This window comes from Macaca thibetana, chromosome 12 (assembly GCF_024542745.1).
Source record: "Macaca thibetana thibetana isolate TM-01 chromosome 12, ASM2454274v1, whole genome shotgun sequence".
NCBI classification, from domain to species: Eukaryota; Metazoa; Chordata; class Mammalia; order Primates; family Cercopithecidae; genus Macaca; species Macaca thibetana.
Genome location: NC_065589.1, coordinates 52,313,994 through 52,339,147, shown reverse-complemented (window position 1 = coordinate 52,339,147; position 25,154 = coordinate 52,313,994). Strand labels below are relative to the sequence as shown.

The following is a 25,154-nucleotide window of genomic DNA, read 5'->3' as shown; positions in this document are numbered from 1 at the left end:
TTGTTTTATTTATAGTGAGTTTTAAAAAATATTTTGGGGTGATTTTAAATTTAACCTGAGATTTCCAAATATAAATGAACATCAGAATTATTTGAATATTATATTTATATAATATATATTTCTCTCTATATATATATTTTTTCTTGAGGGTTGGGACTGAATAAATCTGTTATCTTTTAAAGATCTCACAGTTGATGAGCTAGATCAAGAAACCAGTGACATAATTTCCTTCTCCTTTTCTGAATACCTGTGCATGGTTTCCCTGGAGGAGAAACCCTGGATGCTGAGCCAGAAGACCTGGACACAGTCCTGGCTTTGAGGTTTATTCACTATACGAACTTGGGGAATTCCTTAACAGTTCAGAGCCTCACTTTGGTCATATGAAAAAAATAAAAATAAAAGCAATAATATCTACTTCGTCTACTTCATAGGTCACTGTACAGGTTAAATGAGATATTTTGTGTAGGGTGCTTAGCACTGTAAGTGGCCTACAGTGGGTGTTCAATAAGGATAATCAAAAGAGTAGTTATCATATACTATTAAAAGTAAACAGCTCTTTGCAACGAGAAAGTACTATACAAAATCAAGGTATTATTTCTCTGTTGTGTTATTTAACCTGTAAGTTCCTGTTTCATTCCCTAGTTCTTTATATAATTATTCACTAGCAAAATTTTAAGTTGAGGAAGTTATAGTACATTTTGATTATTATAGAACACAGCTAGTGCACAAAAGAACCATTGTGCAGAACACACTTTGCTCTTGGCAGGGAGTTGGAGGGTTAAAGAGAAGGAAGAAGGAACTTTATCCTGAGTTCCTCAGGCCACAAGCCTGGCAAAGGGCCAGGGACCTGGAAGATGTTGGGGGGCCAGCCTTACTGACAGAAGACTGGTGTTCCCATTCACTGTCTGCCTCGGGCAGATGAGGCAAAGAGAGACCCAGTCAGCATCAACCCTCCAACCCTGTCCTGCTGCCTTTCAGCCCCACTAGCATCTTCTGTGTGGGCTTCCTGTCTTGTCACTGGTGCAATTTTAACCCTGTGTTATTGCCACACACACACAGTCACCAGTTCCATAAACTACCAGCCACCATAGTGTCCTTCCTCACAGCCAATTTTACCTCTTGAACATGTATTCACTCCCTCTTCTAGCCTTGGTCTCGTGGTCCTACCCTAGGCCCTCATCATCTCTCGCCTGGACCACTGTGATGTCTAATAACTGTTCTCCTGCCACAGGGACCTCCCCTTTGTATCCACCTGCTGTGCCAGAAGACAGATGGGCCACATCCCACCGGCCAATGAGTATTTATGGTCTCTGCTGTGATTTTTGTTTGTCCAATGTATTTCTATTTTTAATTATTTTTATTTTTAAATGCCAACATTTTAAAATGCTAAGATTTCACATTCTAATCGTAATTCCCACTTCCAATTCTTCTAGAAAACCAGCAGATCTGGCAATACAGGACTCATATTCCCACACGAGAGCAATCAGCTCAAGCTGAGTGGTAACTGCTCCGTTTTCAATGAGGTTGCTTTGCAGAATTTCCCACACTCCTCCTGGTTACTGCTGCCTTACCCCTGCTCAGCATCACTCACCATAGTATCTGCCTGGGTCCTAAGCAACTGGTTTGATAACTGCTATACAGGCAACAGTCAGAGGACTAACTAAAATGTCTCACAGTTAAACCCCACTGTGTACAGGACTGGACTAGATTGCTTAGCGTGGCTGCCATGCATCTGGCCCATGCCCACCTTGTTTGCTGCACTGACAACACTGCGTGCCTCCTGATGGTACCAAACTGGGCTTTCTATCAGGAAAGCCCTCCGTGTTTATTCATCTGGTTATTTTAATTCATTCTTTAAGATTCAGCATAGTAATATCTCCTCCAGGAAAGCTCTCCTGGCTTTCTCTATATACCCTTGGTCCCTGGGCAAGTCTCTATTTTAATACTTAAAAGAGATAGAAATGTATGCTGATGTCTAGCAAGTATACCTCAAGGGCAAGAACCATCCCCATCTGTGCACCTGACGTGAAAACAGCTGCTCAGACTCAATGACTGAGGAGAAACATAATAAAGCTGTGACAACAGAGGTTACTTCATTTTTCTTTTTATACTTCAAAGGCCGTAAGCCTTAACTTAAAACCTAAGAGAAAAGAAAGTTCTAAATGCAAATAATACCTTTCAATCATTTATGATTCATTTCTGTTTCCTAATTCGTATCTCATAAGGACAGCTGATACCACTAAAGTAGTCTTTGGCTCTAATTAAAGAAAATGTTGAATAAAAGAAGATATTTAAGGTAACCCAGAGTCCAAGTACTTCTGCCACTGACTCTAGTGAATTCTGAGTGAGCTCTAATTACCTGGTAATTGGTGGTACAGCTCTGAACGATTAATGAAGACTAGCCATGAAGATAGGATCAGACGCTTGGAGCTCTCTTCCCCCTCCACCCCCAATCTTGCTCAGAATGAAATCTCCAGATCAAATGTAATTATGAGATTAACATGATGTGTGCAAAAACTCTCCCAAATAATAAAACCAGAGCTCAAAATGTCAAATTTGCTGGGGGAAAAAATAATACATACCACCTCATATAACTGAAGGCTCTCAGTGGGTAGTGCAGACTCCAGGAGGACATGAGGAGGATTATGGCTGCATAGGCAAACTGAGGCACGGCCACACCAGCATAGACCAGAACCAGGGAGAGAAGTCGTAGTGTCCACATCAGAAGACTTCTGCTCCTGTCATCTGCAAGGGGCCCATGCTTGTAACAAACAACAAAGCTGAAAAATCCAACTATCAAGACATAGCCTGGAAAAGTGGAAGAGGTAAAATAATACAAATTTGAATTTGAGACATTATGTGAAAAAGCTGGCAGAGCCTTGACTTAAAGGTAAAAACTATTAGAAAACCTTAATTTTTGTTTTTTTTTCCCCCACAAAGTAAGGTTGAAAAATGTACATAGGGTGTTATTCCTTCCATATGAGATACTAGGCTGACTTTCGCAATACTTTGGGATGTACACTCATTATGATGATGATATATAAGTATGTCTGTATTTTAGTCCAGCACCTTCGCTGGATTAAAATGTTATCATGGTTACTTTGGCCAGGAAGAAGTCATAGTTGTATGTGACCACTGGCTACAAACCCTATTTTTTATTTTTACCTTCTAGTCATAAAAGGAAAAGGTAATTTTACAGTGGAGGGAGTCATCCTCTGAATCCAAATGTTCAGTCTCATCATTACGATGGTGAGACTATAAGCTATGCTATGTCTCTGGGTATGATCCAAGGTGAAGTGCCCATCACCTCTTAGGTATTCTATCTTAAGTGTTTAATTTATATCTAACCAAGCCTTGAGGTCTAATTTCCAGTTTACAGAAAATACGCAGAAGAGAAGAACATGTTAAATTCTACCATAAAGGGGTCATCAGATAAATATAAAAGGTAGACATTCTATAGGACAAGCTTGGTCTCTTTAGCATATCACTATGATGAAAAAAAAAACTGCTATGGATTAAAAGCAATTTACAGGACAAAACAGATACTAAATGTGGTTCTGGACCATATCCTAGTTTATATAAGCCATCAAGAATGGGAAATTTTATCATGGCCTGGGTAATAGATGATTTTATGTAATTATTTTTCAGATAATAATTAACAGATTATATAGGAAAAGGCTCTTGTTTTTTAGAGATGAATAGTGCAGTATTCAGGGGAGCATACCATGATATCTGTAATTTAAAAGAAGCACAAAAAGAAGAATGAGCTAAAAAATACACAGTTTTCAAGTAAAACAAAAAACTTAATTGCTTTTCTTTTGAGGGAAGTGAACTTATGTGAGAAATTTGGTGCTAAAGGTACGGAGAAAATGCATTCTCTCATTGTCCATTATTTTCTCGTTAAAATAAACAATAAAAACATTTATTTTGTAACGAAAAACAAGGAAAATAAATGGTTTCTTAGCCTCTCTGTTTCTGAAAAGTCAAGTTTTCATTAGTCATTTATATTTAGGATTTCTCACCTTTCCTACTGAATACTTGAGAGAAAGAAATAAACAGTCGCTTTTCAGAGAAGCTTTTACATTACAAGTTAGATGTGGTTAGAGCTTAACCACAATTCAGAAGCATGTGCATTCAAAAGGGACAAACACTTTTTTTTCCTCTTTTGATCATTACTATAGAAAACTAAGAAACATGTCATAGGGAAATCATCTAAAATGAGATCTAAATGAACTGAAATCACCAACAATGGGAATAAAATAAACAAAATATTATTTTTAGTAGCACCTTTCCTTAGTTCAAAATGAAAATTTAGATGTTGGAGAGAAACATCTATCAAAAGAAGGCCTCTAGTTGTACATCTCAGTTTTACCAATCACAGAGCGTATTGCTTTTCTATTTACCTACCTAATACATATATCCTGTTTTCATACCACAGCCACTTCAGATCTTCCATCAACTGGCACACAACATAAACTGAAGCAAACCAACAACCAACCATTAGAGCCCAAAAGGTGCTATACTGTGTGTGGAAGAAAATAAATGACACATTTTTTTGTTCATTCACTCTCATAAAAATAAAAGCAAACAAATAAACCTTTTGTATTAGAAACTCCTACATCAAACTGAATTGAAGTCAATTTAAGAAACTCCCTAGGGTCTTAAGGTGTGGTCCACAAGTCAGCAACACCAGCATCACATGGAGCTTTCTGGGTTGACAGAGTCCTAGGCCCCACCGCAGACTGCTGAATCAGAACCTGCATTTCAACAAGATTCCCACGTGGCTTGCATGTACACTGAAGTTGGAGAAGCACTGTTATAAAGAATAAATTTATCTCAAAATAATGCTGGTGTTGTAAACTTTAATCAGTGTAACTGCAACACCACCATCCTGAATTATTTATTTATCCCCAACTAAGTTCAGTGTGTTATTTTATTGAAGGTCTGGCTGGGCACGGTGGCTCACGCCTGTAATTGCAGCACTTTGGGAGGCCAAGGCAGGCAGATCGCCAGAGCTCAGCAGTTCAATACCAGCCTGGGCAACATGGTGAAACCCTGTCTCTACAAAAAATACAAAAATTAGCTGGGCATGGTGGTGTGTGCCTGTAGTCCCAGCTACTTGGCAGGCTGAGGTGGGAGGCAGAGGCTACAGTGAGCCAAGATCATGCCACTAAACTCCAGCCTGGGCAACAGAGCAAGACTGTCTCAAAAAAAAAAAAAATAAACAAATAAAAATAAAGGAAGATGGTGGATTGGGGAACTAATAATAATAAAGAAATTCCCAGATGTAGCAGTGCTGTTATTCAAGGCCCTAATGGTTCAGTATCATGAGATTCCCAGCTCTATAAAGATAATAGAAATTTTCACTCAATATAGAAATAGCTTCCTATTACTCAAGAAAAACACATTACCTAGAAAGCAAAATGGTCTCAAAAAAAGTAGCACCAAAACTTAATACTACATATAGTAATCAATAAAATCAGGAACATCAGAAAAAGATACATTTTAGAGCCAGTTTACATAATGAAGAAACATAGTTTAAATTAGAACCTATCATAATGTGAATTAATTTTGATTAATTTTTCATGTCTGTAAGATCATGATTTCCATTTTTTACTCATTTACACATAGTGTGCCTACCTTCGGAATGAATCGTTTCACCAACAGCAAGACAAAGACTAATGTCATTAGAACACCTAGCACAGTTCCCGAAGAGTAATAGAAAGTAGGGCTTCTGTCAAGATAAGCAGATACAAGCCATTTAAATGCCAAACAGCACTTTGAGTATGAAAAGCATGTTTAACCTGGCAACGTCGGTCATAAATAATACTAAGAACAAAAAACTCAGATGGCAGCTCTCCTTATATCCTATACTCTTAAAAAACAAAATGGGTACTTGAAATTCATGGTAAGTTGCTTGCCACTAACGCAAACCAGAATGTCTGAGTTATTTTTCATATTCAGGATCTGATCAGACATTAATTACTAAATACCTATCATGTAGCAGGCACTTGTCCAGGTTTTAGAAAGGAGAAAATTAAGGCACCAAGAAGTTAAAAAATCTTCCCTAAGTCAGTATCTGCTCACCGGAGGATTAGGGATTACAACCCAGCTCCTCGGAGTCCAGGCTTTGTTCTGCATGCTATGTATTCATCATCTGGCTTATAAAGTTCATGGATGACATTAAACACACTTGGTAACACTATAAGGAAAAGCTTCAAAATGAACAATGTTAAGAACAGCTGACGAGTATTGGGTACTAACCTAGAATCCACAAGCTAAGAATAAAATATTGAAAAAAGATTTCTTTCTCATGAGAGAATTCCAAGAAACAAAACATCAGAATAATATGTTTCTCAGATGAGAATATGTCATTAACAAAAAAGAAAATGATAATACGTTTCTCTAAGAGACAGATATTTGCTATATTCAGCCTTCTGTATCAGGGCCATAAATCTAGGAGGCGGCTCTAATGTAATAGAGCAAGGTGTGTGGACCGGAAAACCAGGGAACAAATCTCCAGCCCTGATAAGAACTAATAGTGTGATGAAGGATGTTGCTTTTCTCATCTATAAAATGAGAACAATAATACAGAGCTTGCATAGTTATTATCAGGATCTAATAAAATATGTTAATACATAAAATATGTGAAAGCACTTTGTAACATATACATATCACGCTATACAAATAACTGTTACTGTTTTCAAAGGCCTTTTCAACACCATCTTCAGACCTATTTGCAAAACCTAAAGTATGCACTACAAATGCACAATAATGTGAAAATACTTAGCATGTGGTCAAAAATGATCTAAACCTTTTCATTCACAAAGTTAAAAATATAAAAAGGAATACTTACTGACTCAGGGTCTCTGCATAAAAGGAAAGAAAAACTCCTGCCACAAACACAAGGAAGAGTTTGAAATCCATGACTGGAGTAAAAAAGACACACAAACACATAACAAAAAGATTTTTTATCAATGTAATGTTGGTAAAAGAAAAAAAGTCAATTTATTGAAAAGTTACTCCAGAAAAACTGAATCCAGAAAGTCAAGTATAATAAAATTGGACTTACTGTTTCGATTCACATGTATCATATAGTTAAATATCTTCCTGACAGGCTCCACAGAGAAGCACACAGTCTCTCCATATGGATTGATGATTATGGTTATTTCATTAGATTCTTTTGGTATCCAAAAGTTATGAATCACACATTTGATAAAAGATAAAATGGTTTCTGGATATTGGCAATTATGTCTTTCTGTGATGTATACAATTCTGAACAGGCCTGAACTGGTAATTTTCACCTGTAAAACAAGAACAAACAAATCCATAAACAGAATAACTTCTCTTTGTTGTTGTTTTGGAGATAGGGTCTCTCTCTGTTGCCCAGAATGGAGTGCAATGGCAGGATCTCCGCTCGCCGCAACCTGCACCTCTAGACCAGCCTGGGCAACATGGCGAAAACCCACCTCAGCCTCCCAAGTAGCTGGGACCAGAGGCACATGCCACCTGCCCAGCTAATTTCTGTATTTTTTATAGAGATGGGTTTTCGCCATGTTGCCCAGGCTGGTCTCGAACTCCTAGGCTCAAGCTATTTGCCTGCTTCAGCCTCCCAAAGTGCTGGGATTACAGGCGTAAGCCACTGCGTCCGGCCAAAACTTCTTATAAGCTTCTTAAAAACATGAGCAAAGGAGTAAAGAGAACTCAAGGTCAGCTGAGTAAAGAATACTCAAGGGCTAAGGGTAGCGTTCTATGTTCTGATCCCAGAGGTAGAATCAACAGATTTGTATTTAGTCCAAACACACACTGAACCACAGACATTATTGAAAGTGAATGCTTCTCCCCACAAGCTGTGGCTGATTTAAGTCCCTCTTCTAGCAAGTTATTGCGGCCAAGAGACATTAAAAAGGATGAGAAGAATGTACAAGCATACCCATTTTATTGTTTTACTACACTGTGCTTTGCAGATAGTGCATTTCTTACAAATGAAAGGTTTGTGGCAACTCTGTCGGGCAAGTCTACTGGCACCATTTTTTCAACAGCATGTGCTCACTTCATGTCTTTGTGTCAGCATGTTTCAGCAATAAAGTGTTTCTTAAATTAAGGTATGTAGGGGTTTTTTTTAAAGATATAATGCTATTGCACCCTTAACAGACTAACAGTATAGTGTAAACATAACTTTTATAGGTACTAGGAAACCAAAAAATTTGTGTGACTTGCTTTATGGGGCATTTGTTTTATTGCAGTGTTCTGGAACCAAACTCACAGTCACATTATCTCTGAAGTATGCCTGTGATCGGTGGCAAAATATGTGAGTAGGCATGGTTTGAAAATAGGGTTTATATCTACACCATTTTCTACTGTGATTAAGAAAAAGCACTTCCTTTCTCTGGATCAGCTGAGCATCTGTAATTCATGCTTCTCTCACCATGCCTACTGAAGGACAAGATCCCAACCTCAGGTCCTATTCACATCATACAACAAAGCACTGGCTACAAGCCAATGGTGACAACCCAGTGGTCATTAAATGACAATTTTGCGGCTGCCTTTGTCCATTCTTCTCTCTATTCTTCTTCTTTTTCTAAGAGTAGGGCAACCTGAAAGGGAGTAAGAGCACCAGCTCTGAATCTCAGTTATCAGGCAATATCACCCACTAGCTATCTATCAACCCCCACATTTCTCTTTGACTTTGGCTCCTGGCTCCTGGCTCACTGTTGCTCTCTCTCCAATACTATTTCCTGTCATTCTTCTTAGGTATTTCAGTGTATACAATATACACACCAATCCTTCCAATATCCTGGCCTCTCAGTTCCAGGGATTCCTTTCCTCTTATGCTCTTGTCCTCCCTACCTCAGCTCATCACTCCATGGCCATACCCCGGACCTTGTCAGTACCAGACTGCAGCCCCTCCATACATCTTGTTTCATGCATCTCACTGTGTGACCACCATCTCCTATCTTTCCAGTGTACCCATCTAGTGCCCCAACCCCACCAAGGATCTGAACATCCTTCTCTTCTCCTGCTCCTTACCCTCTTAATATCCTCAATCTCTTTTTAGCCAGCTAAACCCTATGATCAATTATTACACACCATTCCCTGGCACATACCCTTGACTCCTTTGCACCCCTCTTGCTTTGTCATGCTCACTTACAAAATTCAACTCTCCACCATTCTACTCCTGCATTTGCATCACCAGTGTGCTGGAGAAATGCACACTGGTCTCACTTCAAATCCATGACTGTGAACTCAGAGAGGGACATGAAAGCTGCAGTCATTCATACCACATATTACTATTCATTCATTCTTCTACCCTCTGCAATAAAGGATTTCACAACTTCTTCCTCAATACTCAACAACTCCTCCCCATCCTCTTCTCAGCTGTTGACCCTTCCTACTTCACTGAAAATGGAAGAAATCAGAAGTGAATGTCCACCAGCTCCTATCTGCAAAGTCCCCTACCTGTCAGCACCTGCAGGCACATGCTCCGCTTCCTGCCTGTGGGGAGGAAATTTCTTCCAGAGGAAATTTGCAGGCTCCATAAAGGCAAGTCCCGACTTGGGCATGGGATCCTATCCACGTTTGCCTACTCAAGGACATCCCAGCAGCACTTCTTCCCTCTCTACGAGATCATTTCTCTCAGCATACATTTAAAAAAGAAAAAACAACCTTCTGTGGACTCCACTTTTCCCTCCAGCTACCACCCATTTCTTTGCTTCTTGTTGCAATAAAATTTCTTTAAAAAGCTGCCTGTGCCTGCAGTCTCTAGTTCCTCTCCTTCCATTCTCACTTCAATCAGGATTTCATTCCCAAAAAGCTGCCCTGACAAGGTCACTGGTGCTTCCATGTTGCTAACTGAAATGCCCAATTAATTCTCAGTCATCTTATTTGACCTGTCAACAGCACTTGGCACTGCTGGTTATTCCCTCCTCCTCATTACACTTCTCCCCAGGGCTTCCAGGACATCTCCTTCTTCACTGTCGCTCCTTGTGTTTCTCCTCTGCTGGCTCCTTCCTTCTCCCTGAACTCTTAATATAAGACTGACCCAGGCTTAGCCACTGGTCCTCTTCTCTTCTCCATCTAAACTCACTCGATTTCATGGCTTTAGACACCATCTATATAAATATGCACCGCTAATTACTTTTGCAAAAAAAAGACACAGGAAAGATATACCAGAAACTCCTTAAACTGATTGTCTACAAGGGTTGGATAGGAACTAATAGAGGGAGGAGGGAAAGTGACACTTCTCTGAAAATACCTTTGTATAGAGTTTTAACTTTTAAGCCGTATTAATGTTGTAGATACTCATAAATAATGATAATAACACAGACATAAAGATGGAAACAACAGACAACTGAGGACTTCAAAAGGTGGTTGGGAGGGAGAGGAGCAAGGGTTGAAAAATCTACTGATTGGGTACTATGGTCACTATTTAGGGGATGGGTTCAGTAGAGCCCAAACCCCAGCATTATACAATATATCCATGTGACAAACCTGTACATGTACCCCCAAATCTAAAAAATTAAAAATTAAAAAGGTTTTTTAAAAAATTAAAAACAAAATCTCATTTAAAAAACCCACTATGATCTTTTCTGAGAATAAAAAGGTAAACAAAACTTGTAAACCAAAAATAAAATTCTAACACCCCCTACCCTGCCAACCATCTGAATGAAACCCTCTTCTCAGCCAGGGCACTCCTAAGTTAACCTGAAAAATTGGTTCAGGCTATGCCAGGAAGCAGGGGTTGGACATGCCTCATTATGCCCTCTTCCATTTTGGAATTCAGGAAAAACCAACCAGTATTTAATATCAATACAGACCTTAAGTCTGATAAGAAGCACTTATAATCTATTCTCTCTGAAGCCTGCTACCTGGAGGCTTCATCTCCACGATAAAACTTTGGTCTCCACAATTACTTATGATAACCCAGACATTCCTTTCTATTGATAATAACTCTTTCAACCAATTGCCAATCAGAAAATTTTAAAATCTACCTATAACCTGGAACACTGCACCCCTCTCTGCTTCCAGTTGTCCCACCTTTCTGGACCTAACTAATGTATACCTTAAATGTATTTGATTAATGTCTCATGTCTCCCTAAAATGTGTAAAACCAAGCTGTGCCCTGACCATCTTGGGCACATGTTCTCAGAATCTGAGGGATGTGTCACAGGCCACTGGTCACTCATATTTGGCTCAGAATAAATCTCTTCAAATATTTTATAGAGTGACTTTTTGTCAACAAACTAAAAAAATAAAAATAAAAATGATAAAATTGACCAGGATGGGTGAAAACCCTGAAATTGAAACAAATAAAAACAAACTATATTTTGAATGAATAGTATAACCATACTGAAGTGGGAGTGGACTGGGATGAATTAACCTAAAATACACAACCTCAGAAAAAGATTAAAAAAAAAAACGCTATAAATAAATATTGAACTCCTGTTATTAGGTTTGTGTTTTGCAATGGTGTGACTTTGCAATTCTGAAACTACTTTTAGTGTATTCTGGGATTAGGCAAATAAATAAATATATTTGAGGAAACGGGAATCAAGTTTCTCATTATCAGAGAAGGGAATTACAAAATACGAAAACTGGAAAACTAGCATGAATCCTGTGGTATTGGAGATCTCAGAACTCACAGTTTCTAATAGGTAGATACAGATGTATGTGCAGGTGTATGGGTGTGTATGTGTGTGTACACACATGACGATATGCAATGAACACACCTAATGTTGACTGTTCCTTGGAAAAAATGTATGATTCCAGAGCTGAGTCTATGATATTACACAAGTCTAGAACATCTTGTTTGTTAGAAAGTAAAGCAGTGCTCAAAAATGCTAGGCACGTGGCAGAAGGACACAGGAGCTAGTTGAAGGGGCTCTGACTGGTTAAATCCAGGACAATTTGAGTATCAAAATAAATAATGAGAGTAATGGATTGTAGTTTCCTGAAATAATTGGCAATGTGTGAGACTACATGGATATAAATAAATGGGAGGAGGAAAATCTCTTCCTTATAGTAGAATGCCAATGAATGTAAATGGAATAATGATGTCAGGCACAGCGGCTTGCGCCTATAATCCCAGCACTCTGGGAGGCTGAGGCAGGCAGATCACTTGAGTCCAGCAGTTCAGTAGACTCATGGGCAACATGGCAAAACCCCGTCTCTACTAAAACTACAAAAAAAAAAAAAAAAGGCCAGGTGTGGCAGTGCACACCTTTCAAGTAGTCCCAGCTACCTGAAAGGCTGAGGTGGAAGAATCACCTGAGCCCGGGAGGTTGAGACTGCAGTGAACCAAGATCGCACCAATGCACTTCAGTTTGGGCAACTGGAGTGAGTCCCAGTCTCAAAAAAAAAAAAAAAAAAAGAATGGATATAGAAAAATCAACATTTGATAAACATCATCATGATTATTGATTCAGTAAAGCATCATCAATGAATGATAAACTAAGGGAAGAAAGTTTGATGAGGAAGAGGTTATCTACACAGTCTCAAATTATCACCTCAAAATATTCATTAAAGGGAAGAAAATACTAATTTTAGTGGAAGAACCTGACAAACACTACCTTAACCATGTGATCAAAGTAGTGCATATTATCAGCAATGGCATCAATCGACATCAAATGCTTGCTGATACAATGTTCCAGCTATTCTCTCAGCCTTGAACACCCTTCCCCCCAGTACCTTCTTGGGTAACTCACTCCACTGAAATCTTTCTCAAATGTTACCTTCTCAATGAGAACGACCCTGGCCAATTTGCTCCCACTTCTCTCATCCCATTGATATTACTCTACATTTTCTTTTTTCATAGTACTTACTAGTTTTACCATTTTAATCTCTATTACATTTATTGTTTACTATTCCCCACCCTAGATAATGTAAATATCCACAATGGCAGGGATCTATTTTGTTCATTGATGTATCCTAGGAGCCCAGAAATAGTTCCTGGCACTTAATATGTACTCAATAAATATTTGTTAAATGCTGAATGAAAGAAAGTACTAGGCAATTGAGAGCAACTGCTATCTTGGCCATATTTGGGATTAGTGGTTATTCCAGAATTTCTATTTGGAGGGGCTTTGGATAGCAATTTTGCAAAGTAGGAGGAACATGTTGTCTTTAGACTGCCTGAACAGCAGATATGCTGCATACATTTAGATAGTATATTCATTGGGAGTGGCTTGGGAGGGGCTGAGGGAGAGTATGAAGGAGTTAGTGTCCTCTTCTCACACTGCTCACCCATTGAACCACTGTGTGTGATCCTCAAGTCAGCTCTCATAGTGATACACAGACCTGTGTCATACCAAAAATACTTTCTATTCCTGAAATGGTACATTTCCTGTCCCTAGAACATGGTAATTCTCTGTCCCTAAGACATGATTTAAAAGTAGGCCCTTACCTGCATAGTCGACCATATGTATTTCCACTCCACTTGGGAATTTTGATTGTAGCAGTAACAGTCTGACTCAGACGTTCTAATTAAATCTTTTTCCTTCAAAGCTTTACACCTACGAACTGAGAGATGGAAAATGGAATACATTTTCTAACTGTTTAATTGCCAAGAATCTTCTTTTAAAAAAAGTTTTCAGGGAGGTAACAGTAGCAGTTTTAACGTTCTATGACCAATAAATTATCCTATATAATTATAGTCCTTCAGTCTTTCCAACAAAGGAGGAGACAGACAGAAAATACTATAGCTCAATATTTATGACATTGGAGGGCACTATAAGAGCACAGAGAACAAATACTTCTTCAATTCTGAAGCAGAAGACAGAATTATGGGCACTTTCCCAGAAAAGACAAAAATATGAGTAAAGGGCTGAAGGGCGAGGTAGAGGCAATAAGACAAAAATTAGGAGGTGGGAGTGGGGGTGGACAGGACCAGCAAGTGTGTACAGAATCATGAAGATGAGATAAATTATGGAATTAATTCAGTTTAGAGATATTGGATTTTTATATTGGTGAGGGAGCATGGATAGAAGGTACAGGGATACAAGAAGACATTTGAACACCTGTAGCTGGAGTGGTAAACCATGACTACTACTATACCATGTGGACTACATCTTGAAAGCAGAGCACTGGAGGATTTTAGATAAGTATCAGTCTCAGCAAGAAACCATTGACACTCAAAAGGATTTAACTGAAAATAGTTCAGTAAAGATATGGACAGGCTTAAGGCACTAATAATAAGGCACTATGAAGTTCTCAGGCACCAACAACAGCAGGAAGCTTTCAGCAGCCCAAGTTCCAAAATGGCAAGGAGGATCCCATGTTACTAGAGTCATTGGAACTAGGAGGACAGTAGTCTAAAGGAATGCAGTCACTGCCAGGACTCCCGTGGAATGCAGGGTGAAGGTATGGGTACCTCAACCTGTCTCTCCCGCTGTCCCCTCAGTGCCCTGAATCAGCCAAACCCAACAGGAAGACAGACAGCAAAGAAGCCCATATAATGCAGTCCATAGAGGTTAGCTTTCAGGCACCAAGCGGAGAAAAGAAGGACTGAGAATAGACCTACAGCAACAAACAGGGAATACCAGCTCAATAAGGAAGTGACAGAAATGCATTTGTATTTTAGAAAGAACATTCTGTAGGTAGTGTGCAATATTAAAGAAGAGACTGAAAGCAGAAGAACCACTAAGGAGGCCACTGAAGCAATCTAAACAAGAAATGGACTAAGAGAGGTGGGAGAAATAACAGATTAGGAAATGAAATCAACAGGCTTTACAGATTCATTTTATCAAGGAAAACAAGAAGATGATGTAAAGGTTTCTGGTAAGTGGAGAGATAGTGAGGCCCTTTACTCAGACAAGATACTAGAGAAAAAGCAAGTTTGTACAGGGAAGTGGTGGTGAGTTCAATTTTGGATATACTGAGTTTTCATTGGTGGGATTCTGTGAAGATGGACAGATCTTCACATCTCCAGTGAGGAGAAATTTGGCTGAAGACAGATGTAGATACCTAAATATATATGTATGTTATATATAATATATAATATAATACAACTCAACTGAGAGAAAGAGAGATATATATTAACCCTCTGTGTTACAGAGGGTTAATGTAAATGCCACAAGAAAACTAGAAAGTAATGATGTTCATTTTCTTCTGTGGCCGTTGCTGTATTTGGATTTGAAATGAAGTGAAATGAAAGTCGTAAGTTCTTCTGGATTCAAGATAGAGTGTCACCTCCACATCTGTCCAACAGGAAACAGGAACAAGGAACACTTATGGGTACACACAGAAATGGGTTTTACACCCAACCCCTGACTCCTTTAAGGAGAGTGTGGTCAGTTGTTTCTCCTGAAAAACCTGAAATGAAGCTAGAACAACTTGCTACACCAAAGTTGGGGAAGGACTAAGTAACCAGTAACAACTAGTAAACAATCACATCCATGTAGGGAATAACACTGAATATGCTCAGACAAGTCCCTGGTCCTGGCCTGAAATATCCTTAGCATTAAGTTGGAGAAAAGTGAAGACAGACTTGGGAAAGGATCCTGGGAATGCTCGCCATCTCCCAAAACACAACTCCATAAAACGGAGGGTTCTCCAGTGGCCACACGAAGCAGCAAAACTACACAAGGACCCAGTGTATTCAACTGTGACAGTCAAATCATCTTTACTCTTCGCATTATGATGAAATGCATATGTTTCTAAATATATCAAAAAATTTGCAGAGTTTGAGAGTCCAAGATGCAAATACAAGAATCCAGGTTAACCACAAGAAGGAACCTCCAGAGCAAGGGTCCCCAACCCTGGGGCCAAGGACCAAGACCACTCCATGGTCTGTTAGGAACAGGGCTGCAGGAGGTGAGTGGTGGGCGAGGCGAGTGATCACTGCCACCTGAGCTCCACCTCCTGTCAGATCAGCAGTGGCATGAGATTCTCACAGCAGCATGAACCCTACAGTGAACTGCACATGCTACGGATCTAGGCTGCATGCTTGTTATGAGAATCTAATGCCTGATGATCTGGGGTGGAACAGTTTCATCCCTACACCACCCCCTACCCTACTCCTATCCCGTGGAAAAATTGTCTTCCACGAAACTGGTCCCTGTTGCTAAAAGGTTGAAGACCGCTGTTCTAGAGGCTCTCTGTAAAACACAGGATACTAAAAATGAAAAATGTGCTCTTGCATGCTGTTTCCATGCACAAGAGCCAAAAGGAGAATTCACAACCAAGGCTATGAGCACACAAAGCAACCAATGCTGAGGCACATTTTTTGATATATCTGAGAGGCAAATGACTTCTGGCCAAGGGCAGCATAGGGGGAGGTGCAGTCCCAGGGATATCAAAGGGCTGGCAGCTACCTATAAAAAATATGAATGTCAAGGAATGTAGTATATAACCTGGAAGACCCTGAGCAACTGCAATGAGAAGGCATGAGAACACATTAAATGCTCCCAGCTAGTGAGCAGCAGAGGTGGGGGGAGCAGGTCTTTGGATTCACCTTACCATGTTCTGCCTTTGCACAGCCTCCCGGGGGGTCTCTGAGCACCGCTAGAGTTGAGAACTTTATACTGGGAGTCCTCAAATAAAAGGGATTCCTACCCATCATTGGAAAGGGAGTGCATTCCAGCAGGGCAGGTGAAGAGCATGAAGTCTCAGGGACACAGAAGCAGCAGCCCAAACTACGATAGGAATGTTTACTTCCAGACAGGTCTTTCTTTACCACCCATGTGCTCGATGCTAGAGGGGCTTTTCTTGTGGGTGCCTCCAAGGGCCCCTCACTGCAATTCTTCTCCTAGAGAATGCTGCTACTTCAAGGGCTAAATCAGCTCCCACAGAACAGTTCACTTTTGTTAATGGTCTGAGGAAACAGCCTTTTGGTGGGGCCTGAGTTTTACAATCAAATGCTCTCTTAAAATAAGGTTCTTTCCACTTGGTCCTAAGACTGTCTCCTAAATCATTCCAAATCTGGAGCTCTTAAGAGCAAGATGGTGCAATTTAAGTATATTGTATACTGCGGTTTCAACACAGGAGTAAATGCTTCTCTCTTACCCAAGCCACATTCCTCTTGCACTAGGATGATTGTAATAGCCTTCTATCCAGCTGGTCTCCCTGCTTCCAGAATTGACCCCCACCACCACATTTTCCTCTACAACCTACTCTTCAATTAGCAAATAGATCTTTTTAAAAACATGAATGGGGCCCAGGTACATTGGCTCATGCCTGTAATCTCGCTTGAACCTGGGAGGCAAGGCTGCAGTGAGCTGAAATCGCGCCACTGCACTCCAGCTTGGGCGACTGAGTGAGACCCTGTCTCAAAAAAAAAGCAACAAAACCAAAAACAAACAAACAAGCAAACAAAAACACGAATGGGAACACATCATTTACCTGCTTAAAACCCTCCAATGGCTTTCCTTTACACCATTAATAAAATCCCCTTCCCTTCCAGGGACCTGAGTGCCTCTATGACCTTCCCTCCTCCACTTTCCCTCCCAGCCCGGCTGCTCCAGCCACACCTGGCCCTCCTGTCCTCAAGATGCCAGCCAACCCCCAGTAAAGTTTCCTCAGTCTGCAACCTTCTTCTCCCAGATCTTGGCAGAGCTCATGCCTTCCAACCACTGATGTATTCTATCAAATGCTACCTTCTCATAAAGGCCTTCTTTGACCCCACTATCTAAACAAACACACCCCAACCACTTCCACCCGCTTTCTTCTTTCTTCGTATTACATATGTATTTATTAGCTTATACTCTGTCTCTCCACAAAGTCAGGGACATTGCATGTTTATTACTGTAACCCCCAGAACTTAAATATTTGTCTTTTGTGTGTATCTTGTGGTTCGAGAGGACTACTGGGTTATTTGGGCATATGTGGCCTACCAATGGAAGTCCAGCCAATCTTTGTAAGAGCCTGGTCAGGGCTAGTCAGCACCATAAAAGGACGTGCACTCTGGCCCTCCCTTGGAACCACCTGATGTAGTAGGATGCCCTTGCCAGTCTGTGCCATTGCCATCCCATCTACAGAACCCACAAAGCATGAGGGCCAGTCTGGAAGACACAGACTGAACTTCCCCCTTACCCTACCCCATGGTCAATACATCCATAGCTAGAGGGTTGAGTACTGTAACCCTTAACATCCTCTGGGCTAGGGACCACCTTCTTGTCCCTCACTGGATAGAGGAGGGCAGAAAGAATAGGTGGGATTAAGCTTCTTTTATTTGACTCATATATGATACATCAGTGTATTCTGTGTAAGGGATCTGCCAGTTAGAAGAAAATAACTTGTTCTGTATTTCTCCTCAGTCTTCAACCAGATTAAAGACAGCATAGAAGGAAGGACGTCGTCCTGACTGTTCATACCTATAGACACGCTAGTAAAAGCATGTTGCAAACAGTGTTTTCCCTCGAATTCTCCAGAGTGGCCTCTGGCTTTTGAGGTGAAGCTGATGTGGAATTTACACAATCCATGAGATTTTGCAGACAAGGTGGCAGTGCTTCATCATGTCCTCTGGCTGCCCTTTTTTCTTATCACCTCTCTCCCGAGGTGAATGAGTCTCAACCCACATAGGAATTCCTAAATATGTAAGGGACCAGAAATTCAGCCATAAGAAGCCACAAGCCTAGCTTCAAGTCAGTTCATTAAGCCATGGGCTAATTGGACTAGGCAAAAGACAGTGATTGTCACAAGACTGTTATCACAGCTGGCCCATCTCCTTCCTAGAGAGAACAGATCTTCCAATCTTTGATTATAAAGGCTTTCTTAGGTCTCTCCTCCCTTTAGCAATCTTCTTCTAGAGCCACTTCAATTCTCAGTTTCAATCATGTCCAGCAGAAATAGGAAACAGAGTCAGTTTGACTGCTTATTTGAACTCTATCGCTGAGTACGCCCTGACTGAAGGCTATGAAGCTGCCTGCATGTCTGCGGGTTTCATTTATTCATGAGGCCCCAGTTATTGCTGGTTAATTCTACTAGGATAGAACCTGCTGGTAGCAGATGTAGGCAAACTCAAATGTATCAAAACAACAACAGGCCGGGCGCTGTGGCTCATGCCTGTAATCCCAGCACTTTGGGAGGCCAAGGCAGGTGGATCACTTGAGCCCAGAAATTTGAGATCAGCCTGGGCAACATGGTGAAACCCTGTCTTTACCAAAAACGCAAAAATTGGCCAGTCTCATAATCCAATCTCAAAAATAAGTAAATATACATTTAAAAATTAGAACAAAAACAACAATCCCCTTACAACACAATCCAGGAAATGAAACAGAATTTCTAGGAATTTTTAAAAATCTAACAATAATCATTCATTTGGTCAAAAGGGAACAATACCTGCCTAGGGAAAGCTACTGCTTCTACTTGAGGCTGAGGTATTTAATATATCCGTACCCTGGAAGGTGCTCCATAACCTAGGTAATCACTTCCTCAAGCCTGAATCAGATCAGGAGAAAGACCTGGGATTGTAGGCTATCCCAGGTTTGCCTCAACTCCGAAGGACTGAGGAGTATCTGGGATCAAGCCTGGAAGGGCATCATTTTCCTTAACTTCTTGCAATCCTCAGCAGGCTCCCTTGATCCTTTCAATTATACTGACTTTTAGAGAACAGTATATTTCTGGATAGTTGTGCCCAAATCACTAAGATGCTACAGGAGGCATTAATTATTTACATTACCAAAGGATTCAGAAAGTCAGGGGTTCCCTTAACCAATGAGATAAGATTCCTTAGTTCACTTTAAATACCACTCAATTTATAAATATTCAATTAACCTAATTTTAGAATTACATATCTAATATAAAAAAGGGACAGCTACATATCACCTACTTTAATTAAAATTATCTTCTTTGTAGTACTTTTGTCATGTATTAGTTTTCCTAAATGTAAGTATATGTTTAAGTTAAAGAGTTGAGTCATATACACAGAAAAAAAAAAAAAAAAAAAACCTCAGTCAAAACATCAGAAAAAAGCAGGTAGTACTTAAACCTACTTACAGAATATGCTAAAAATAAAAAGCACAAACACCTTAAATCTTAGCAGAACCTAACTCCCAACATAAAAATATCTCACCAATGTTCCTCCTGAAAACTGACATGGCCCTCATATGGGGGAAAAAAAAATATCTTCAGATGAAACTAGAACGGAATCATAATATAAACACTACATTATATGACAAATTTCTCCATTTTCCCTATAACTGTTTTTCTTTGGGAGCAAGGAAGGGGAGGGAGAAGAGTAGGAAACATGAAAAGCAAAAAAACGAACAAGTCTGAACTTGTGAGAAGTCAAATGGACTCAGGATTTTTCTATTTGTTTTCTGTAAATTCATATTTTCAAAGGAGTTAACATGAGGCATCAAAGTGATAAAGGTAACTATTCTCTTAACCTCAGTTTTTTTTTTACCTGAATATTCATCTTTTTATTTCTCCAAGAATGTGAGAATGAAACTGGAATTAGTACATACTAATGCGCACTCAGGTCTTTGACTTCAAGCCCAAATCTTCACAGATGAATTTGAAAGCTGTGATTTCAAATGGACTGTTACCATAATTTAAGCCTGGAAAGCCACCGCCAGGGCCTGAACTTCATCTCAGGACAACACATGGTTTCTAGGGACCTTACTAACTGGCTGAACCTCTTGAAGTTTCTCTTCCTCTCAGTGTCAACTGTCTCTGACTTTCCTCCAAATAGTTACAGAAAGCTGGTGTTCGTCTGAATGTTCCCCATTCCATTGAAGAGTGTGTTATTCAAGACAAAATTTTAGAACAGGAAGGTACCTTAAGTATCACCTAATCCAAGCTCCTCGCTTAAACGAAGTACCAGCTGTTTCCTCTCAGGGTCCTCATGAAACCATAGACTTTTAGAGAGCAGCAATGGTTCTTAAGCCTAGTCTAATCCAGGGCTGCCAACACAGTGTCACTGGCACATTACCAGATACTGGGCGCTTCACAGTCCGTATTGGAAAGCCTACTGGAATGGCAGGCATCCCTGTAAGGCTACAGAAGTTGCCATTCTTCTTAGCTGTGGACTAGTTTTATCAGGTCAGTGGGCATCCTACCTGTCTCAGGCAGAACAGAAGCTCCAATAAGTATTTATGCGTGTCTTTGATTAACAAAGCAAAGAAGCAAGCTGTTACTATTACACTAAATGCGGTAACATAAAAACTTTAAAAACACCAGGTTTACTGAGGTGAGGAAAATACTGGAAACTCTTCAGTAAAAAACATCTTCATTTTACTCAAGAGAAAACTACGGTTCATAAAGACTGTGCCTGGACCAATGTTTTACCACAAGTTGTGGCTGAAGGTAATGAGCGGTCTAGAATCCAAGGTGCTGGGTGCTGGTCTAAGGCTACTTCTAATTTTCTCGCTGTTGCCATGCCCAGAAACCTTCCTGCTTAGACAGATTTGTGTTTTAATTTTTCACTGGCATAAAATTGTTGTATTTCTTACTACCAAGCCTTTGTTTTCTCATCTGAAAAATGGGTATAAAATGGTGCCTTCCCCCATAGGGCTTCTATGGGTATTAAATATGATAGATACCGCAGCTAAAGCACGTATAACACTGCCTAGCACATAATGAACACTCAAAAAATTTCTGTTCAACGAAAACCGGAATCCAACAGTTCCCCAACATATAACTCACCGCAAGATTCCCTCAGCTGGGAGCTGTGGCAGAATCTGATAATGACCTCATCAACATCTAGTCTCTCATTCATCCTTAGATAAAAAACAGCGGTATAACTGGAGGGAGGGCCATGCCCAGCTAAAAGAATACACTTGGCAGCCTCCCTTGAAACCAGGGTAGCCAAAGCAAGGAAGAGAAGTTGGTAGAGAGTGCATCCAGGAAATCTTTTAAAAGATTTTATGAGGGAAAAAAAAAAGAAACAGAAATGTGAAGCTCATGGTAAGTTAGCGGCAGGTCTGGAGTTGGAACTCTGGGTTTCTGACTTCCCCAGGTGTCCTTCCCAGATCCTTCCCCAGTGTGCCAGCATCTTGAGCCCACTCCGTGGCGAGCCCCTAACGCTAGCAGCCGCTACCAGTTCTTGCTTCCTGTGCGCCAGGCATTGTGCACACCAACACCACAAGAACCTTGTGAGGTCTCATTACCCGCGGCTCACGTGGGACCCGTTATGTTTACTCGCTCAAGGTCACAACAGCCAGTCAGTGGCAGGAGAATTTTCGCTACGATTCTGAAGCTGAAGCTGTTACCTTCTCTACTCTTGAGATCAAAGGAATGCGAGATAGCGAAATAACAAGGATTTCAACACGCATTGATGTACTGTACAAAAGGCCTTGTGCTGAAAGTCTGGAGACTACGGTCAGCTGTGCCAGTGACAAGCTGTGTCACCTTGAGCAAATCAAAACCTCTCTGAGTTTCAGTTGCTTCTGTAAAACGAGGGAATTGGGCGACTGGATCGCACGGTTTCTAGTCCTAAAATTACAAAATGTCCAATTGCCAAGAGAGAGACCAAAGAAGCCCAAGAAGACAGGAAGGGCGGACAGGGCCTGCCCGGGAGACCCCAAAGGGAGAAAAGGGAGCGCCCACCCGGATCGGCCTCGCGGTGCCACCCGGGCCAAAAGGCGCGCCCTGGGGGCAGTCGCGAAGCCGGGGAGCGAGCACGCACGCGCGCGCCGCCGCCGCCGCCGCCGCTGCCGGGTCCAGGTTACCTGACAACGCCGCCGCCGCCGCCTCCCCCCGCACGGGCAGTGTGGCCAGGGGCGGCAGCCAGAGTAGCAGCCACCACCGCCCCTGGCACGGCCCCATTTCGTTAGGGGTCAGCTCCGTGCGACCCCGAGCCCTAGGGGACCGGCTCCGCCGCGAGGAGCGGAAGTGGCGCGGGGCCTCAGAGAAGGCGGAGGGGGGCGGTGAGGCCCGAACGCGGGAAAGGCGGAGACCCCGCCTCCCCGGGGCGGAGGGAGAGTTGGGCCCGTTGCTCCAGCCTCCGCCCGCGGCCTCGGGGCACGCTGGCCCAGGCCGGAAGAGCTTTCGGTGGCGCGACCCCGGTGGCATGCTCCCGTCCTCGGCCTCGGCCTCCGGGCCTCCAGCGCTCGCGGGGCGTCCAGGGCCTGATCTTCCCTTGGGGACCACCCGGCAGCGTCCCGGCGCAGGGGTGGGAGTTGCGGAGAGGAAGGGTCGCTAATCCGGAGTGTTTCTTAAAACTTGGCTGATCTGTGTGACCTGCGGGATTTGGAGGCTGAATTCTCCGAGCACCTGTGAGTGACAGCCCGTGAATGGGAAGGTCCTTGGGCAAACGCCCTTTTTGGGAATAAAATACATAAAAGCCAGTTTCTTTATTTTACCTTTCTGTTTTCCTTTTTACTTTCATTTGGTAACAAACAATAACAAATTGGAAACTTGGCCGCTTAAGTAACACTGACCTTGTATGTCTAATCTTGGACACCACATTTCAGAGTACAGAGGGGCTTGTAAAATGTTCCTTCACCAATATGACAATCAAACTTCTCTTAAAATTAGCTTATGTTAAAAAAATAGTTTTTTAATGTAATATATTTTTAAATTAACATACAACTCGAATGGTCTTAATACTGATAATTAGGAGATATATTAATATATATTTTAAAGAACATTCCCTCCACAGGCCCTGGAACCCATTAATTTGACTCAATATTCCATACTTAACTAGGACAGTCTTCTCTAATTCTGGTCTTTTGGTGAGATAGAGAACACAAAGTAACAGAAATTATCCTTTTTAAAATAGATAAGCCTCATTTTTCCTAAAAGTCTGAGTAGAATGTACTAGGCTTTCCTTGCCCTCAAAGGAAAATTTAAACAACTGCCCTTAAGCACTTGGCACCATGTGTACACCATGTATGGCTTTTAAAAAGTTAAGAAATTTCCTTGTAAGGGACTTTTCAGTGGGATGATTTTAAAAAATAAACCATCATTATTTGAGTGAAGCCTGTCTTCAGAGAACAGCAGAGCCCTGAACCAAATCTTTCCGATATTCCCAGGTGAGGTGCGCACTTGCTTCTTGCAAGACAGCTTTTGTACCTAACCACATTCATTTTGATTTGGTTTAATTTTGGATGGCACTATGGAAAGTAGCTAAAATAAACAGGTGGATTGTTGAATGATGAATGTGTTTTCATACAAATATATCTGGTAGAGAAACAAAAGGGCAGGCAGCAATGTACTGAATATTTAAAGTGCTATTTATATCACAGATCATTAGTAAACATCTGTAAAGAAGCTATGTTGAAACACTACATTTCTCTCTATAAGCAATAAATATTTTTCCGGAGATAAAAAGAATATTAGGAGGTGACAGTTCTGTCACTGGGGGACAATCATAAAATTCCACTTAACCTCTCCAAACCTTTCTTCTGTATGAAAACCTTATCCACTGGGGGAAGGGCAGGAAGCATTACCACCAACAGGATCCTGGCAAAGACCCCCTGCTTCTGGCAAGAGGTAGAAGCACAAACCTTCTGCCCTTTGGGGAGCAGCAGGAGCAGGAAACACTAGGGCTCCGTGTCCTGAAGCAATAGAAAGTTGAAGTTGGCTACTCCTGGGAAACTCTCACTCAAGACTCACCACAGATAAAGGAAGGATTTGGCTGCAATGGAGAAGTATCAGGAATACTGAGATAGCCCCACATCTGAGGCTTAGGTGCACAGGGCCTGCCTAAAACCAAGGCAGGACCAGGAGTGTGAAAAACCCCTTTTCCCCACTATAAGCCAAGCACCAGTGACAACACCAGTCAGCTAGTGAGGAGGAAAAAGAGTGTGGGGAGAGACCTCTCTGTAGCACAGGCATGCAAACACTGCTAAAGCTGAGTGAAGGGCACTGAGAAAAAGTCCCCAGCACTCTAGGTTCCACACTAAAACAATGTAATAGTAACCCCCTGCTAGAGGAATCTGAATGAAGCCTGTGGTACAGAGTGAAGGCAATGACAACAACAATAAAACCCAAATTCAGCACAACTCCCAACTAGATTGACTCAACTACCCACATTATTGACCGGACAGAAGAGGCTTATTTCTGGACATTAATACTATTTACCTTAGTCGTTACTATTCTCCTACATGTGATAGCCATCACTTGATCAAAAATTAAAAGACACCCAAAAAAGCAGAGAGGAGAAAAAATCAAGAGGTAAAACAGAACCAGATTCAGAAATGACCCATATACTGGGCTATAATTACCATGCTTAAAAAGCTAGTGGAAAAGGTGAATAACATGCATGAATATAT

The 25,154-nt window shown here is 41.2% G+C and overlaps 1 protein-coding gene across 1 annotated transcript in view; it reads right to left on the bottom strand.

Moving 5' to 3' along the window:
• The window catches only part of NEMP2 (nuclear envelope integral membrane protein 2), a 33,504-nt gene extending 10,286 nt beyond the window's left edge, over positions 1-23,218 (bottom strand). The window contains exons 1-7 of the mRNA XM_050751934.1: positions 22,608-23,218; positions 13,403-13,518; positions 7,073-7,304; positions 6,857-6,929; positions 5,641-5,734; positions 4,408-4,522; positions 2,583-2,808 (exon numbers count right to left, since the gene is read on the bottom strand). Of these exons, the coding sequence (XP_050607891.1) occupies positions 2,583-2,808; positions 4,408-4,522; positions 5,641-5,734; positions 6,857-6,929; positions 7,073-7,304; positions 13,403-13,518; positions 22,608-22,950 (1,199 nt within the window). The 5' untranslated portion in view covers positions 22,951-23,218. The remainder of the gene's footprint in view (positions 1-2,582; positions 2,809-4,407; positions 4,523-5,640; positions 5,735-6,856; positions 6,930-7,072; positions 7,305-13,402; positions 13,519-22,607) is intronic.
• Between the last annotated feature and the right edge of the window lie 1,936 nt (positions 23,219-25,154).